A 19959-nucleotide genomic window follows, 5' to 3' on the forward strand; every position below is an offset into this window, starting at 1 on the left:
GATTAAAGTAACATTGTTCTTCCTTCTCAAACCTTCTTTCCCTGTTAATTGCATTATATAATGTTTTAATTGCTCGCTATTCCACAGTCGATTTGCAGCATTTGTTTATAATTCAAATACATGCCCCACTCCGGGAGTTCAGCATATAATTTAGATTTATAGAGACATAACGGCACAGAAGGAGGCCATTCAGCCCATCGAGTCCGTGCCGGCTCTCTGTAGAGCAATCCAGTCAGTCTCATTCCCCCGCTCTATACCTGTAGCCCTACAAGTTTATTTCCCTCAAGTGCTTATCCAGTCTACCCTTGAAAACATTGAGTGTCTCCGCTTCCACCACTCCCGTCAGCAGCGAATTCCAGGTCATCACCACTCGCTGCGCAAAAAGTTTTTCCTCACCTCCCCCCCTGTATCTCTTGCTCAAAACTAAATCTGTGTCCCCTAGTCCTTGTACCATCAACTAGTGGGAACAGCCTTTCCCCGTCTAGCCTATCCAAACCCGTCATAATCTTGTACATCTCTATCAAATCACCCCTCAACCTCCTTTGCTCTAATGAAAACAAATCCAGCTTCTCCAACCTGTCTTTGTAGCTAAGATCCCCCATCCCTGGAACCATTCTGATAAATCTCCTCTGCACCCTCTCAAGGGCCTTCACATTCTTCCTAAAGTGTGGTGACCAGAACTGGACGCAATACTCCAGTTGTGGTCTAACCAGCTCTTTATAAAGGTTCAGCATAACTTCTCTACTTTTGTACTCAATACCTCTATTTATTAAGCCCAAGATCCCATATGCTTTGTTAACTACACTCTCAATATGTCCTGCCACCTTCAGGGACCTATGCACATTAACTCCCAGGTCCCTCTGTCCCTGCACACTCTTTAAAACTGTGCCACTAAGTGTATATTGCCTCTCCCTGTTCCTTCTGCCAAAATGCATCACCTCACACTTCTCTGTATTAAATTCCATCTGCCACTTGTCTGCCCATTCTGCTAGCCTTTATGTCCTGTTGCAGTCGATTGGTATCATCCTCACTGTTTGCCACACCCCCAAGTTTGGTGTCATCAGCAAATTTACAAATTCCAATATCCAGGTAATTCATTGCATTACTAAGGGACTACTAAGTTGCCAGAGGTGCCATCTTTTGGATAAGAAAACTAAATCGAGGCCCTGTCTGCCTAGTGAAGTGGATGGAATAGATCTCATGCCACTATTTGAAGAAGAGCAAGGGAGTTCTCCTGGTGTTCTGGCTAACATTTATCCCTCAACCAACACCACTAAATCAAATTGACTGGTCGTTTATCTCATTTGTTTGTTAGATCTTGTTGCGGAAATTGGTGGCCGCATTTGCCTGCATTACAACAGTGACTACTTTTGAAACCAATTCATTAGTTGTAAAACGCTTTGAGATGTCCTGACAACGTGAAAGGAGTGAAATAAAAGCAAGTTCTTTCTTTCTCCGTAGGCCAGCTCAAATCTGCTGGCTTGGTTGCAGAGCAGTGTGGATCTGTAAGACTGGTTCCTCATGTTTAGCTTGCATGATGAGAGATGCTTCATCCAAAGGGTTTATGGACTCAAATTTAAATAGGTTTACTATACCAGTGGTTCACTGCTGCTGAGGTCATTCATACTTGGGAGTGTAGTTGACAGAGGGAGAACTGTAATGTAAAAGTACATTAGAAGAGTTCTTCATATTCTCTGTGCCTAATGACACAGGAGGCAACCCATTTCTTCCACTGCTTTACATCCAGCAGATCTTGCTCTGGGTTGTTTCTGTAACAAAGTCCCTTTTTATGTAGACAGGTCATTAGCCTGACTCTCAACCCCTACCAGTAGAACCAGCTAGATGTGTTGGGGATTTGCCACTCGACTCCCATTGGACACGAGTATTCTGCTGGATGTCAACCCAGTATTCAGAGACTTGCATCTCTGCTCATCGGGGCTATTTGGGACCCGAACCCATAACCTTCTGACTCATAGGCTCACTCCATTAGAGGAACTCTTCTAGAATGTGTTGATGATCCAGTGTGTTGCACCCCGTAGAATAGGATTGTGTCTCCAAATCGCCAAATAATTACTAGACTGTGAGTCCTCAATGTTTGTCAAGTTGGGAGCTCATCTTAACTGTATTATTGGTAGAGAAGGCTGCTTGGTATAGGGTGCCAAACCAAAGGAGAGAAAAAATATTTAAACGGGGAGAGAAATAGTTTAAAGGAAAACTCTACTGTGACAAAACATGCACTTAATTTTGATAGGTGATCGTCCACTGGTTGTGCAATTTGCTGCTAATCGTGCACAGGATCTAGCTGACGCTGCTTGTATAGTTTCTCCATTTGCAGATGGTGTTGACTTGAACTGTGGTTGTCCACAAAGGTAAGCTGAACTTAAGAGTAATTGTTTTGTTTCTGTAAGCATTGAAAGTTACATTGTTTACAATTTCTTGGCACTTTGCTTCCTATTGTATTTAAAATAACTTCAGTTTTGTATTTGGTACAAATGTGTAAAATCTACTGCTTTGCTTAAATGTTTGTCTATTTAGTTGCCTTTAAAAAATCCAATTTGTGAGCCACATATACAAACTTTTCAGTTATTTTGTAGATTGCTAATATTGCAGTATGCATAACATATATTTCAATATTCTTGCAGGTGGGCAATGGCAGAAGGATATGGTGCTTGCCTAATAAATAAACCAGAACTGGTTCAAGACATGGTGCGTCAGGTCAGGAATCAAGTGGAATGTCCTAATTTTTCAGTTTCCATTAAGATAAGGTAAATACTGTAGTCATGCAAATGAAATAAAAAATCAGGTTTCACATTACACGGTTATTTTACAAATATGTACTAGGGCGATGTTGAACTGCTCTTGTACAGCTAAGATTGATGTCGTAAATTGGGTAAAATCTTTTACAATGAGCCCTTCATTTAATATTCATTATTTACAATATAAAACACCAAACAGCATTACTATAGTACAGTTACAGTAGTATCTTCTCCATATAAGTAACAGAAATGTGTTAACATTCCAGAAAGTAGATTCATTTTATTAAACTTTGCAGAACGTAGTTTCTTTGCCATAAACACTCATCATTAAAATGTTCTTTGTTAAAATGTCAACCGTTTAGTTTGTAGCCACCATCATTATAGAGTCATGATGACCCATTGTGCTGTGAAACGCAAAGGGTGGGGGAATGATGTCATTTTGCTTATTCAACACTTTCTAAACATAATTGTCCTTTTCAACTTAACTCATTCTGTAGTACAAATTGTTCGTAACTCGTGTCTTAATCACCGGAAGATGAGAGCCAACACAAGAAGCAGCCGGCACAGCAAAAAAGTGTTACAAAGCTATCCAAAATCTAAAGGAAAGAATAAGTCAAAGAATCTTAGGTTTAAAAAAATAAGAGTATAATGAAAGTGTCAGGAGGAGTGATGGTTCAGGTAAGGGTAAATTTATACGTCTGAAGAGAAAAGTCAAGGCTGTAGAGCAGAGTAGCGATTGGGTAAAATCAAGCAGATTGTTTCAGAAAGGGACAAAGAGTTTAATAACAGTAATAAGGCATTACTGACTATGGGAAAAATAGTAAAAATTTAAAATTAAAGGTGCTATATCTGAATGCACGAAGCATTAGTAACAAGATAGACGAATTAATGGCACAAATAGAGATAAATGTGCTTGATCTAGTAGCCATTACGGAATTGGTTGGGAACTAAATATTCCAGGATACTTGACTTTTAGAAAAGATAGGCAAAATGGAAAAGGAGGTGGGGTAGCCCTGATAATAAAGGATGAGTTAAAGGCAGTAGGGAGAAAGGATCTTAGCCCCAAAATTCAGGATGTAGAATCGGTATGGGTGGAGCTACAACTTAACAAAGGGCAGAAAACACCGGTGGGAGTAGTTTATAGGCCTCCTAACAGTACTCATAGTGGTGGACAGAGTATAAATGAGCAAATTAGAGGAGCATGTAACAAGGGTAATGCAATAATCATGCGGGACTTTAATCTTCATATAGATTGGGCAAACCAAATTGCCAAAAGTAGCTTGGAGGACGAGTTCATGGAATGCATTCAAGACAGTTTTCTAGGACAAAATTTTGAGAAACCAACAAGAGAACAGGCAATTTTAGATCTAGTATTGTGTAATGAGACAGGGTTAATTAGTAATCTTATAGTAAAGGATCCTCTGGGGAAGAGTGATCATAATATGATAGAATTTCATGTTAAGTTTGAGAGTGATGTGGTTAAGTCCGAAACTAGACTCTTAATAAATTTAAATAAAGCCAATGACGGAGGGATGAGGGGCAAGTTGGCTGAGGTGGATTGGGTAATTAGATCAAAAGTTATGACAGTAAATAAGCAATGGCAAACAATTTAAAGAAGTAATTCATAATTCTCAATGAATCTACATTCCCTTGAGGAATAAAAACTCCACTGGAAAAGTGGTACAGCCATGGCTCACTAGAGAAGTTCAGGATAGTATTAGATTAAAAGAAGAAGCTTACAATGTGGCCAAAAAGAGTAGTAAGCATGAGGATTAGGAGGTTTTTAAAAATCAGCAAAGGATGACCAAGAAAGTGATAAAGAGGGAGAAAATAGAATATGAGAGTAACCTAGCAAGAAATATAAAAACAGATTGTAAGACCTTTCACAAGTATGTAAAAAGGAAGAGAATAGTGAAAGTAAACGTGGGTCCCTAGAGGTTGACAGGAGAAATTATAATGGGGAATAAGGAAATGTCTGAGACGTTAAAACAAATATTTTGTGTCTGTCTTCACTGTAAAAAGACAAAGAACAAGGAAATTATGGGGAATCAAAGGTGTAATGAGATTGGGGAATTTAAAATAATTAATATTAGTTAAGAAAAAGTACTGCAGAAATTAATGGGACTAAAAGCCAACAAATCCCCTAGACCTGATGGCTTACACCCAAGGGTTTTAAAAGAGGGGGTTGCAGAGATAGTGGATGCATTGGTTTTGATCTTCCAGAATTCCCTAGATTCTAGAATGGTCCCCATGGATTGGAAGGTGGAAAATGTAACCCCGAAGGGAGGGAAAGAGAAAACAAGGAACTACAGGCTAGTTAGCCAGACATCAGTAGTAGGGAAAATGCTAGCTAGAAACTATTATTAGGGACATGATAGCAGGGTACTTGGAAAATCACAATATGATCAGACAGAGTCAACACAGTTTTATGAAAGAGAAATTGTGTTAGATGAATCTATTAGAGTTTTTTGAGCGTGTAACTAGCAGGGTAGATAAGGGGGAACCAGTGGATGTAGTATGTTTGGATTTTCAGAAGGCATTCAATAAGGTGCCATAAAAGAGATTATTACACAAAATTAGGGCTCATGGGATTGGGGTAATAGATTAGCCTGGATTGAGGATTGGTTAAAGGACAGAAAACAGTAGGAAAATATGGGTCATTTTCGGGATGGCAGGATGTAACTAGTGGAGTGCCGCAAGGATCAATGCTTGGGCAACAGCTATTTACAATCTATATCAATGACTTAGATGTAATATAGTGTAATATATCCAAGTTTTCTGATGATGCAAAACTTGGTGGTTAAAGTAAACTGTGAAGAGGGTGCAAAGAGGCTGCAAAGGGATGTAGACCAGTTAAGTGATTGGGCAAGAAGGTGCCAGATGGAGTATAATGTCGGGGAAGTGTGAAATTATCCACTTTGGTAGGAAGAATGGAAAAGCAGAATATTTTTTAAAAGATAAATGTTGGTATTCAGAGGGATTTGGGTGTCCTTGTACACATATCACAGAAAGTTAACATGCAGGTAAGCAATTAGGAAGGCAAATGGTATGTTAGCCTTTATTGCAAGGGGTTGGAGACTTAAAAAAAGAAAGTCTAGCTGCAATTATACAGAGCTTTGGTGAGACCACACCTGGAGTACTGTGTACAATTTTGGTCTCCTTACCGAAAGAGGGTGTGCAACAAAGGTTCACTAGATTGGTTTCTGGGATGAGAGGGCTGTCCTATGAGTAGAAATTGAGTAGAATGGGCCTATATTCTCTGGACTTTAGAAGAATGAGAGGTGAAATATATCTCATTGAAATATATAAAATTCTTCGAGGGCTTGACAGGTTAGATGCTGAGAGGCTATTTCCCCTGGCTGGGGAGTCTAGAACTAGGGGTCATAATCTCAGGATAAGGGGGTCGGCTGTTTAGGACTGAGCTGAGGAGAAATTTTTTCATTCAGAGGGTTGTGAATCTTTGGAATTCTCTACCCCAGAAGGCTGTGGATGCTCAGTTAATGAGTATATTCAAGACAGAAATTGATAGATTTTTGGGCACTAAGGGAATCAAGGGATTTGTGGATAGGGCAGGAAAGTGGAGTTGATGTAGAAGTTCAGCCGTGATCCAGCCATGATCTTACTGAATGTCAGGGCAGGCTCAAGGGGCCATATGGCCTGCTCCTATTTCTTATGTTATAGAGTCATAGGCCTAGAAATTGGGTATAGCCCCGCTTGGGGCGTTAGAATTGGTGCTGCGCAAATTTTATAGCCAGATGCAACTTATCGCCACCTCGCGCGATATTGGGTTGCAGTGCCCCTAAAGGTGATTGAGGCACGAGTTCAGGTGTTACACGGGACTCCTAAGGCGCTAACATGCCGGCGCTACTCAATATCGGGGCGGGCGGGCGCAGCGCAGGTGCTCTCAATTACCGGTGACCACGAGACTTCCAGGCGCCGGCCAGCTCTTAAAGGGGTGGGTCAGTCAGCTCCAGCATCCACACTCTGCGCCTTGTAGGCCTGAAAATCGGAGCAAGCCCTTCTCTGGCGCAAAAACTTGGAGCAGATGGAGAGGGTGAGGCAGAGAGCAGAGCGCTTCACCAATGAGGCTCTGGAGGAATTGGTGGCCGCAGTGGAGCGCCGGCGAGATGTACTCTACCCCGACAATGGCAGGAGGCCTAATCATAAGGACTACCAACGAGCTTGGAGGGATGTTTCTCAAAGGGTCAACTCCAGCAGCATGGCGACCAGGAGCCCTGTGCAGTGCAGGAAGAAATTCAACGACCTCACTCGGGTCGTGAGGGTGAGTGGTGTTTATGCAAACTTCTGCATCCCTCCATTTGCACCTGACTTTATGGCTACAGGGTGCGCTATGCCCCAATGGCCATCTGTCAGCAAGCACCCATGGCTCTTTCTGGGCACACACGTGCACATTTGACTCAGGGCATCATGTAAGGGCTCTTCCACCATGGGGGGCATGAGATGATAACTCAGGGTATCATGTAAGGGCTCTTCCACCATGGGGGGCATGAGATGATAACTCAGGGCATCATGTAACATCACTTCCCGTCATTTCCCCTGCAGGCCAAGCTGGCGAAGAACCACAAGGACCAGCTTTGCACCGGAGGAGGTCGTCCTCAACTGCAGACTCTGACGGATCTCGAGGAGAGAGTCCACCAGATTGTTGGAGGACGTCTGAGTGGTCCTGTCACCACTGCAGCTGCCGACCCCATTGTCCACAGCGATGGTAAGGTTCTCACCTTTTACAGCTGTCTCCTTCCACTTGTTTCCCCCGCCAGCATGCTTTCTCACTGTGGACCCATGTCATAGCATTGCTGCACTCTTGCACCCTTGCTGCCAAGCTGTCCTTTTGCTAAAGCCACTCTTCAACCTCCCTGCTTTCAGATGCTGCATCACCAGCTCGGGAGCCGGCCCTTCAAGCTGCCAGTGCCAGTGCCTTCGGAGGCGACGATCAGGAGGAAGCCGGACCATCCGTGCCAGCCTCAGGGGAGCCAACGCATCTGGAGACTGGGGATAGTAGTTCCCTGGAGGGGAGGGGGGGGTGCTCTGATGAGGAGCCAGTTGCAGGAACCAGCGGCCTGCAGCAACGCGAGGGGGGTAGGGAAGCTCGGGGGCCGTCTCCCCGGAGGGCGAGGCAGGCCACGATGACTGCTGTGCAGAGGAGGTGCGTAGCCTTGCCGATATGAGCGCCCAGGCCCGGCTCAGGCACACTGAGCTTATGGCTGCAGTGGGGAGGATGCCTGAGTCGATCGACACACTGGCAAAGCGTGTGCTGGACTTTGGGGCAGCATTGGAAAGGACTGTCCAGGGCTTTGGGGCAGCAATGGAAAGGTCTGTCCAGGGCTTTGGGGCAGCAATGGAAAGGTCTGTCCAGGGCTTGTCCGAGGCAGTGGAAAGGACTGTTCCGGCCTTGTCCGAAGCAGTGGAAAGGACTGTTCCAGCCTTGTCCGAAGCAGTGGAAAGGTCTGTTCCGGCCTTGTCCGAGGCAGTGGAAAGGTCTGTTCCGGCCTTGTCCGAAGCAGTGGAAAAGTCTGTTCCGGCCTTGTCCGAGGCAGTGGAAAGGACTGTTCCGGCCTTGTCCGAAGCAGTGGAAAGGACTGTTCCGGCCTTGTCCGAAGCAGTGGAAAGGACTGTTCCGGCCTTGTCCGAAGCAGTGGAAAGGACTGTCCAGGGCTTCTCCGAAGCACAGGCACCTGCCACGCAGGTCCTCACTGCTGCCACGCAGTCACTTGCTGGCCTCATCCACACGCAAATTGAGGCCACGCGAACACTCACTGCTGCCACCCTAGCTGCACCAGGCAGGATCACCCCGGGCCCTTGCAGCACCACAGCAGGCCATGAATCTGTGGAGCAGTCGATTGTGGCGGATGATCCGGTGCGGCCCTGTCAGAGTGCCAGTGTGTCGGCCGACCACGGTGCAGGTGTCCTCTCTCGGCATGTGAGCATTCCTGATGCCACCGCTGGAACGTCAGCAGTGCAGCTGCCACCACCTGCACGGCAGACTGCTTCAAGCCATGCCCAGTTGGAGCAGCCAGCTTCCAGGCCCTCCAAGCCCAGAGGTCGTCCAGGCCGTCCCTCAGGGGCTTCAGCGCTTCCAGACACTCAGCAGGCGTCCCCCAGCCTTGACGCAGCCACTGGGGTCCAATTACGGAGGAGCTGCAGGGAGGGATGGGGCCGACCTCGTAAGAGAAGTCGGTCTCCATCAAGGGGTCAACAGTAGAGGGAGGTGCTAAGACGTCTCTTTTTTCGAATTCAAGGCCGTCCACACCTGCTGTGTTTGTTTTGGTTAGTCTCGTCGGTTTGCCAGACAGTTATTTGTTAGTTATGCTTTCTGTTGCCATTACGTTGTCATGCTGGAAGGAAGCACTTTTTTCAAATTAAAGAAAATGTTTTATTTACAATGGAGCTGTAGACTATTTACAATGATGGTGGCCTTCATAGGCTTACTGCAAACCGAAGGGCGATGTTCCAATCACACCCAGCATTCCGTCAGAGGGGCCTAGAACCGAGTCCTTATGAGCCTCTGACGAACGGCCCTTCCAGTTTCTGGAGCCCTCCCATCTGCCTCCTCCTCCTCCTCCTCCTGCTCCTCCTCGTCCGCATGCTCCTCCTCCTCGTCCGCCTGCTCTGCTGGACCTTGAAGGTCGGCTGGCATTGGCTGGGTGCGTCGAATGGCCAGGTTGTGGAGCAAGCAGCAGACAATGACGATGCGCGCCACATGCTCCGGCGAGTACTGTAGGGTGCCCCCCGAATGGTCGAGACAACGGAAACGCTGCTTCAGCACACCAATTGTGTGCTCCACAATGTTCCTGGTCGCCTGATGGCTGTTGTTGTAATGCTCTTCTGCCGGGGTGCTGGGCAAACGGAGCGGGGTCATGAGCCATGGGCAGACAGGATAGCCCTTGTCACCAAGAAGCCAGCCTCGTGGGTGAGCCGGGGCCTCAAAAAGGTCAGCCACTGAGGTCTGCTGCAGGATGAACGCGTCGTGGCTGCTGCCAGGGAATTGTGCGTTGACCGCCATGATCATCTGCCGGTGATCACAGACCAGCTGCACATTGAGGGAGTGGAACCCCTTGCGGTTGCGAAACTCCTCAGGATTCTGTAATGGCGCCCGCAAAGCCACATGTGTGCAATCAATGGCCCCCTGCACCATGGGGAAGTCCGCAATAGCCGCGAAGCCCTGCGCGCGCGCTCCCCCTGCTTCTCCAGGGTCACAGGGAAGGTGATTAATTCGCGCCTCCTTCTATAGAGGGCAGCTGTCACTTGCCGGATGCAGCAATGCACCGCAAATTGTGATATATTTGCTATGTCCCCAGTTGCTGCCTGAAACGAGCCGCTGGCGAAAAAGTTGAGGGCAACAGTGACTTTGATGGCCACCGACAGAGAGGTCCTGCACCGTAGCCGCGGCTGCAGATCTTCAGCAAGCAGGTGGCACAGCTCAGTCACAACATCCTTACCGAATCTGAGCCTTCGCAGACACTGCTCCTCCGACATGGTAAGGTATGAGACCTGCTGCCTGAAAACCCTGGCAGCGTATGAACATAAGAACATAAGAAATCGGAGCAGGAGTAGGCCAATCGGCCCCTCGAGCCTGCTCCGCCATTTAATAAGATCATGGCTGATCTGATCCTAACCGCCAATCTACTATCACAGAACCGTCTCCTGAATCTAACAGAATTAGACACACGAAATAGGAGCAGGATCAGGCTACACGGCCCCTGGGCCCGCTCCGCTACCCACAGGGCCATGTCCGATCCGAACCTAGACTCATGTCCAAATTCCTGCCCGCTCCCCGTAACCCTTAATTCCCTTTACTTCTAGGAAACTGTCTATTTCTGTTTTAAATTTATGTAATGATGTAGCTTCGACAGCTTTTTGGGGCAGCATATTCCATGGACCTACCACCCTCTGAGTGAAGTAGTTCCTCCTCATCTCAGTTTTGAAAGAGCAGCCCCTTATTCGAAGACTATGCCCCCTAGTTCTAGTTTCACCCATCATCGGGAACATCCTCCCCGCATCCACCCGATCCAACCCCTTCACAATCTTATGTTTCAATAAGATCGCCTCTCATTCTTCTGAACTCCAATGAGTAGAGTCCCAATCTACTCAACCTCTCCTCATATGTCCATCCCCTCATCCCCGGGATTAACCGAGTGAACCTTCTTTGTACTGACTCGAGAGCAAGTATGTCTTTTAAGTATGGACACCAAAACTGTATGCAGTATTCCAGGTGCGGTCTCACCAATACCTTGTACAACTGAAGCAATACCTCCCTATTTTTATATTCTATCCCCCCTAGCAATGAAAGCCAACATTCCATTGGCCTTCTTAAACACTTGCTGCACCTGCATACTAACCTTTTGAGTTTCGTGCACCAGGACCCCCAGATCCCTTTGTACTTCAGTACTTTCCAGTTTCTTGCCATTAAGATAATAGCTTGCTCTACGATTTTTCCTGCCAAAGTGCATAACCTCACACTTTCCAGTATTGTATTCCATCTGCCAAATCTCTGCCCACTTACTTAGCCTGTCTATGTCCCCTTGCAGGTTTTTTATGTCCTCCTCACTCACTACTTTCCCTCCCATCTTAGTATCATCTGCAAACTTTGATATGTTACACTCGGTCCCCTCCTCCAAATCGTTAATATAGATTGTAAAGAGTTGGGGACCCAGCACCGACCCCTGCGGAACACCACTAGTTACTGATTGCTATTCTGAGAATGAACCATTTATCCCAACTCTCTGCCTTCTGTTAGATAGCCAATCCTCTATCCATGCCAGAATATTACCCCCAATCCCGTGATTTTTTATCTTAAGCAATAATCTTTTGTGTGGCACCTTGTCAAATGCCTTTTGGAAGTCTAAATACACTACGTCCACTGGTTCCCCTTTATCCACCCTATATGTTACTTCCTCAAAGAACTCCAGCAAATTTGTCAAACATGACTTCCCCTTTATAAAACCATGCTGACTTTGTCCTATTAAATGATGATTATCCAAATGTCCTGTTACTGTCTCCTTAATAATGGACTCCAAAATTTTACCTACCACAGATGTTAGGCTAACCGGTCTATAGTTTCCAGCCTTCTGTCTACTGCCCTTTTTAAATAAGGGTGTTACATTAGCAGTTTTCCAGTCTGCCGGGACCTTTGCTGAGTCCAGGGAGTTTTGGAAAATTATTACCAATGCATCCACAATCCCTACCGCCACTTCCCTCAAGACCCTAGGATGTAAGCCATCAGGTCCAGGTGATTTATCCACCTTGAGTCCCATTATTTTACCGAGTACCACTTCCTTAGTGATTTTGATCGTGTTTAGCTCCTCCCCCCCCTATAGCCCCCTGTTTGTCCAGTGTTGGGATATTCTTAGTGTCTTCTACTGTAAAGACTGATACAAAATATTCATTCAGTGTTTTTTCCATCTCCATATTTCCCACCATTAATTTCCTGGTCTCATCCTCTAAGGGACCAACATTTACTTTAGCCACCCTTTTTCTTTTTATATAACTGTAAAAACTCTTACTATCTGTTTTTATATTTTTTGCTAATTTACTTTCATAATCTATCTTCCCTTTCTTAATCAATCTTTTTGTTATTTTTTGCTGTCTTTTAAAGTTTTCCCAATCCTCTATCCTCCCACTAGATTTTGCGACCTTATATGCCCTTGTTTTTAGTCGAATACTATCCTTAATTTCTTTACTTAGCCACGGATGGCTGTCTTTTCTTTTACACCCTTTTCTTTTCAGTGGAATATATTTTTTTTGGAAGTTGTAAAATAACTCCTTAAATGTACACCACTGATCATGTATCGTCTTACCTTTTAATCTATTTTCCCAATCCACTCCACTCTCATACCTTCATAGTCTCCTTTATTCAAGCTTAGCACGCTTGTTTGAGATCCAACCTTCTCACCCTCTAATTGAATATGGAATTCAACCATGTTATGGTCACTCATTCCAAGGGGATCCTTTACTAGGACATTTTTAATTAATCCTGTCTCGTTACACAGGACCAGATCTAAGGTTGCTTGCCCCCTGGTCGGTTCAGTTACATACTGCTCAAGAAACCCATCCCTAATACACTCAATGAACTCATCCTCAAGGCAGCCCTGCCCAATTTGATTTGTCCAATTAATATGATAGTTAAAATCCCCCATAATTATAGATGTTCCCTTATTACAAGCCTCAACTATTTCCTGATTGATACTCCGTCCAACAGAGTTGCAACTGTTCGGAGGCCAAAAGACTACGCCCACTAGTGTGTTTTTCCCCTTATTATTCCTTACCTCCACCCAAACTGTTTCATTATCCTGATCTTTTGACCCAATATCATTTCTCTGTATTACAGTGATTCCTTCCTTTATTAACATAGCCACCCCACCTCCCCTTCCTTCCTGCCTGTCCTTCCTGATCGTTAAATAACCTGGTATGTTAATTCCCAGGCATTGTTGTGGTGTATGTGCCTTTAAGAGCAATTGTGGTGTATGTGCCTTTTAAGAGCCCCAGGTGTGCGTAATGCCGGTAATTGCCACTTGGGCTATATAAGCCTGTGTATTGTGTATATCCTTTAGAACCCCCCCCCCCAGACTTGCTTAGTAAATACCTATGAACCAACTCCTGTCTTCAGTGTCTTTATCTACACACGGACACTACAATTGTCACCCTGCAGCCATGTTTCTGTAAGGGCCACAAGATCATACCCATATGTAGTTATTTGTGCCATTAACTCGTCTATTTTGTTACGAATGCTACGTGCATTCAGATAGAGAACTTTCAAAGATGTTTTGTGACACTTAGTTCCTGCTTTTGCCCTTTTTATTACTTTACCTTTTACTCCATACCTTCTGCCCCTTCCTGACACACTCTGGTTTTTAATTTCCCCACTGCTACCTAAGTCTATGACCTTCTCTGTTATTTTTATTATTTGCTCTCTAGGAACCTCCCCCCCACTTGTTAGTTTAAAGCCCTCTCTACAGCCCTAGTTATATGATCCGCCAGGACTCTAGTCCCAGCACTGGCCAAGTGAAGCCCGTCCCAACGGAACAGCTCCCTCCTGCCCCAGTACTGGTGCCAGTGTCCCAGGAAGCAAAACCCATTTCTCCCACACCAGTCTTTGAGCCACGCATTTAACTCTCTAATTTTATTTGTCCTAGCCAAATTCGCTCGTGGCTGGATTATTACCCTTGAGGTTCTGTTTTTTAATTTGACCCCTAGCTGCTCATACTCCTTTAACAGAACCGGCTTCCTAGTCCTATCTACGTCGTTTGTACCAACATGGACCACGACAACTGGATCCACCCCCTCCCACTGCAAGTTTCTTTCCAGCCCAGAGGAGATGTCCTTAACCCTGGCACCGGGTAGGCAACACAGCCTTCGGGACTCTCGCTCTCGGCTGCAGAGAACTCTATCTATCCCCCTAATAATACTATCCCCTACCACTACAACATTTCTAGTTACTCCCCCCTCTTGAATGGCCCCCCGTTCCACGGTGCTGTGGCCAGGTTGCTCATCCTCCCTGCAGCCCCTGCTCCTGTCCCCACAGGGAGTAAGAACCTCGAACCTGCTGGACAAGAGCAAGGGCTGCGGCTCCTCCAGCTCTACCTCCTGGATCCCCGTACCTGCCACACTTGTAGTCACTCCGTCCTGTCCCTGACCATGGGCTACATCTGAATTAATTAACTTCATAGGTGTGATCACCTCCTGATACACAGAGTCCAGGTACTTCTCCCCCTCCCTGATGTGTCGCAGTGTCTGAAGCTCAGACTCCAGCTCATCAACACGGAGCTGGAGTTCCTGTAGCAGCAGACACTTGTCACAGACGTAATCACCGTGAGCCTCAATGGGGTTCACCGGCTCCCACATCTCGCAACAGTAACACATCACCTGCTCCATTCTATGTAATTAATTAAATTTTTTATTGTTAGTTATGGACACCCTCTGCCCGATTATAAATGCTTGTATCCCCTTTCATTAATTGGATTTAATTTAAATCAATCCCTCTAATTACACCAGTTAAATGGTTTACCAACAGTCACTCTGCACCAGAAAGGCCTTATTAACTACAACCCACAGAGTTAAAGTTTGAAAAGAGCACCTAACACCCCACTTACCCTAACTCACACTTACCCAAACTCACAGCATTCTCTGCTGACTCGCAGTCAGTGCTTGCTCGCACTAGCCTGGTCTTTTTATACTGTTTGTTTGTTTACAGCCAAATGAGTCACCCCTGCTGATTGGTTAGAAAACTGGTTTCCACTGCCTGCTGTGCCAATTTACTCCTATTGCAGTGTAACCTTGTTTTACTCTTCTTAAACCAACAGAATGCCAAATAGTTAACTTTTCCCCTTTACTTAAACTGCTTAAGTAATGGTCGGATTTGGCGACGTCCATTGCCCCTCCTCCTTCTGGCCAATCCCGGCCCTCTCTCCCTCCGTCTCTGTGCCCTTGCCAGTTGCTCAGCCAGGAGGACGTTCCCCTCCAAAGCAGCTCACATTATTATGTCAGACGAGTAAGCCGCAGTAATCTCTCACGATCAAACTGTTCTGGACAGGGCTGAAGGTCCCAAGGCTCCGCTGGCTCAATGAGAAGAACACTCTCCAACTGAAGGTCTGCAACTCTCTCCAGCAGCGAGCAGGATGGCCAGCCCAAATGGCTGCCGCTTTTATAATAGTGCTGTCCCCTTTAAAGAGTGCCCCCCGAGTCCGAGAAGGACCTGGTAATGTTCCATCCAATTGTCACTAATAGCGCCAGGCGGAACGGAGGGGGGCGCCACTGAATTTCCGGTCCGAGGCGCCAAAAAAGCGTTGCACACTGAAATGACGTCATGACCTGCCTGCGCCCGCGAGCGGGCGCAAAGAGCGCCAGCGCTAAAAGGCCACTCAATATGGCAGGAAGCGCTGGGTTCACTGTGCCCGCCCGAAAATTGGGTAACGCCCCAAATCTCGAGCTCTTTAGGCGCTAATCGCTGGCGCTACCAACCGAATTTCTCCCCCACAGAGTTATACAGCACAGAAAGAGGCCCTTCGGCCCATCGCGTCCGCGCCGGCCATCAAGCCCTGTCTAATATAATCCCATTTTCCAGCATTTGGTCCGTAGCCTTGTATGCTATGGCATTTCAAGTGCTCATCCAAATGCTTCTTGAATGTTGTGAGGGTTCCTGCCTCTACCACCCTTTCAGGCAGTGAGTTCCAGATTCCAACCACCCTCTGGGTGAAAAAGTTTTTCCTCAAATCCCGTCTAATCCTCCTGCCCCTTACCTTTAATCTATGCCCCCTTGTTATTGACCCCTCTACTAAGGGGAAAAGTTCCTTTCTATCTACCCTAATATGCCCCTCATAATTTTGTACACCTCAATCAGGTCCCCCCCTCAGCCTTCTCTGCTCCAAGGAAAACAACCCCAGCCTTTCCAGTCTTTCTTCATAGCTGAAGCGCTCCAGCCCAGGTAACATCCTGGTAAATCTCCTCTGCACCCTCTCCAAAGCAATCACATCCTTCCTATAGTGTGGCGACCAGAACTGCACACAGTACTCCAGCTGTGGCCTTACCAGCGTTTTGTACAGCTCCATCATAACCTCCCTGCTCTTATATTCTATGCCTCGACTAATGAAGGCAAGTATCCCATATGCCTTTTTAACCACCTTATCCACCTGTTCTACTGCCTTCAGGGATCTATGTACATGCACACCAAGGTCCCTCTGATCCTCTGTCTTTCCTAGGGTCTTACCATTCATTGTGTATTCCCTTGCCTTGTTAGTCCCTCCAAAATGCATCACCTCACACTTTTCAGGGTTAAATTCCATTTGCCACTGTTCCGCCCATCTGACCAACCCATCTATATCATCCTGTAGCCTGAGGCTTCCCTCCTCCCTATTTACCACCCTACCAATTTTTGTGTCATCTGCGAACTTACTGATCATATCTTTTACATTCACATCCAAATCATTAATGTAGACCACAAACTGCAAGGGACCCAGCACCGATCCCTGCGGTACCCCACTGGACACAGGCTTCCAGTCACAAAAACAACCTTCCACCATCACCCTCTGCCTTCTGCCACTAAGCCAGTTTTGGATCCAATGTGCCAAGGCACTCTGGATCCCATGGGCTCTTACCTTCCTGACCAGTCTCCTATGCGGGACTTTATCAAAAGCCTTACTGAAATCCATGTAAACCACATCCACTGCACTACCCTCATCCACACACCTAGTTACCCCCTCGAAAAATTCAATCAAATTGGTCAGACATGATCTTCCCTTGACAAAGCCATGCTGACTATCCCTGATTAATCCTGCCTCTCCAAGTGGAGGCTAATTCTGTCCCTCAGAATTTTTTCCAATAATTTCCCAACCACTGATGTTAGGCTCACTGGCCTGTAATTTCCTGGTTTATTCCTACTACCCTTCTTGAATAATGGTATTACGTTAGCTGTTCTCCAGTCCTCTGGCACATCCCCTGTGGCCAGAGAGGTTCTGAAAATTTGTGTCAGAGCCCCTGCAATCTCCTCCTTTGCCTCACATAATAGCCTGGGATACATCTCGTCCGGGCCTGGGGATTTATCCACTTTTAAGCCTGCTAAAACCGCTAGTACCTCCTCCCTCTCGATGCTAATATGTTCAAGTATATCACAGTCCCCCTGCCCGATTTCTATGTCCACATCGTCCTTCTCCATAGTGAACACAGATGCAAAAAATTCATTTAAAACCCCACCTACATCTTCTGGCTCTACACACAGCTTGCCACTTTGGTCCCTAATGGGCCCTACTCTTTCCCTAGTTATCCTCTTGCCCTTAATATCTATCTATCTATATATATAATATCTATCTATCTATCTATATCTATTCTATATCTATCTATCTATATATATAAATAAATCGGTACTTCTGCCTGTCTGTCTGTCATTCTGTCTGTCATCGCGTGTGCGTCTTGCGGGTATGCGCTCGAAAGTTACAGGGCGTACCTACGCGCGCGTTACCTCCAAAGAAAGCTTACGCTTCCGAGACGGTTTTAAGCGTATTTACGTTTCGGCCGGGCTAAAATCGCGCCCGCGGTATCCGAAAAACCTTAACATTCCGCTCATTAGCATCTCATTATCCGCTCATTAGCGACACAGTGACCTCGAGCTCGACCAATCGTACGCCGGGTTGCTGGCGTGTGCCGCCGGGCCAATCGGTGCATGTGTGGCCGGGCCTTATCGTTCTGAACCGAGGTGAGTCGCCGCCATCTTGATTCCAAACTTTTCCTTTTTCCCGCTTTCTGCGTCTTAAAAAAAAACGTTGCTTTTAAAACACATATTGTTTTTTAAAAAAATGATTTAGAAAGTAATTAACTTATCTAATCTCATTAATTTTCCTACCTTTCCCCGTTTTTCCAGGTAGGCCTAGAAGCCTCGGCGTCTCCTCCGCACCCACGCCCGAGCTAGGCACCTCCCGGCCCCACTCGAAGGCTGGAGGGCCGAGCCTCAGCCCAGCGCCGCTAGGGTGCGCGCGCAGCAGGAGCTGAGACGCGGCGTCTCTCTCTGGCTCGGCCAGGGGGGCGGGGCTTGCTGAGCGTCAAGCGTTACCCTGGCAACCGGGCCCGCCGGCCGTCTCGCACAGCCGCAATCGGCGGTCTTCACCTCGGGGGGGGGGGGGGCCGCGACCCTCGGGGGGGGGGCCGCGCGCGCAGCAGGAGCAGCTGAGACGCGGCGTCTCTCTCTCTCTGGCTCGGCCGGGGGGCGGGGCTTGGTCAGCGTCACGGTTACCCTGGCAACCGGGCCCTCCGGCCGTCTCGCACAGCCGCAATGTTGAAGCCAGCTCGGGAGGCCGGTGCTCGGAAGATCGCGCCTCCGGAGTTCGGTGCTTGGTTGGTGGGGGGGGCGAGCCTCGGGGGTGGGTGGGTGGTGGGCGAGCCTAGGGGGTGGGTGGTGGGCGAGCCTCGGGGGTGGGGGTGGGGGTGCGAGTCTCGGGGGGCCAACCTCTGGAGTTCGGGGGGTGGGGATCAGGGGGCTCGGGAGTCCCCCCCTCCTCTCTCCTCCTCTCCCCCCCTCCCCGCCCCCCCCCTCCTCCACCCCCTCCCCCTCCCCTCCTCCCACTCCCCTCCCCTCCCCTCCCTCTCTTCCCCCCAGTCGCTCTCTCTCTTCCCCCCAGTCGCTCTCTCTCTTCCCCCCAGTCGCTCTCTCTCTTCCCCCCCAGTCGCTCTCTCTCTCTCTTCCAACAACAACATGCCCTCGAAAAAGCCTCGGCACCGCCGGGCACTTAAGCTAGTCTATATATAAAGCGATGCTTCTGTCTGTCCTTCTGTCTGTCTGTCATCACGTGTGCGTCTGTCTGGTATGCGCTCGAAAGTTATAGAGAGTACCTACGCGTGTGTTACGTCGAAAGAAAGCTTACCTTTCCAAAACGGTCTTAAGCGTATTTACGTTTCGGCCGGGCAAAAATCGTGCCCGCGGTATCCGAAAAACCTTCAACATTCCGCTCATTAGCATCTCATTATCCGCTCATTAGCGACAGAGTGACCTCGAGGTCTTATCGTTCTGAACCGAGGTGAGTAGCCGCCATCTTGCTTCCATTCTTTTTCCTGCTTTCTGCGTCTTTCTTTTCAAATATACATTTCCAGCAAAATAAAATTGAATTTATTAAATTGTTTTAAAAAAAACTTCATTCATTTGTAAATATTTTCTCTCACCTGAAGATTCTTTTTCCTACCTTTCCCCGTTTTTGTTAGGCCTGAAAGCCTGGGTGTTTCTTGCCCAGCCAGGCCCGACCTAGGTAATTCTCCCACGGCTTCTGCTAAGCTCCTCACCCCGCCACCCCCCCCCCCCCCGCCCCCCGTGTCACGTTACCCGGGGCAACGGCGTCAGCCACGAGGGTCAGGGTGCGCGCGCAGCAGGAGCAGCTGAGACGCGGCGTCTCTCTCTGTTCCGCGTTCGGCTCGGGCGGGGGGGGGCTCTCGGGAGTGCGGATCTCGGCCGGGGCTTGGTGAGCGGGAAGGGTTACCCCGGCAACTGGGCCCGCTGGCCGTCTCTCACAGATGCAATCGGCGGACTTCAAGCCGGCTCGGCCGGGGGGTGCGGGGCTCGGAGAGCGGGGCTCTCGGGAGGGCGGGCGGGGCTCTCGGGAGTGCGGGGCGGGGCTCGGAGAGCGGGGCTCTCGGAACTGCAGGGTGGGCGGGGCTCTCGGGAGTGGAGTGCGGAGCGGGGCGGCGCGGCCGGTGCTCGGGAGGACGGGGG

At 47.8% G+C, this 19959-nt stretch overlaps 1 protein-coding gene across 2 annotated transcripts in view; it reads left to right on the top strand.

Annotated features, from left to right (window-relative positions):
* dus4l (dihydrouridine synthase 4-like (S. cerevisiae)) overlaps nt 1-19959 on the top strand; it is a 46012-nt gene that overhangs the window by 1728 nt on the left and 24325 nt on the right. For both annotated transcript variants that reach the window (XM_086010235.1, XM_086010234.1), the window contains exons 3-4: nt 2252-2369; nt 2643-2765. In XM_086010235.1, coding sequence (XP_085866361.1) covers nt 2252-2369; nt 2643-2765 — 241 coding nt within the window. The remainder of the gene's footprint in view (nt 1-2251; nt 2370-2642; nt 2766-19959) is intronic.

This window comes from Somniosus microcephalus, chromosome 17 (assembly GCF_052327205.1).
Source record: "Somniosus microcephalus isolate GS21.2 chromosome 17, FLI_Smic_1.0, whole genome shotgun sequence".
In the NCBI taxonomy this organism is placed as follows: Eukaryota; Metazoa; Chordata; class Chondrichthyes; order Squaliformes; family Somniosidae; genus Somniosus; species Somniosus microcephalus.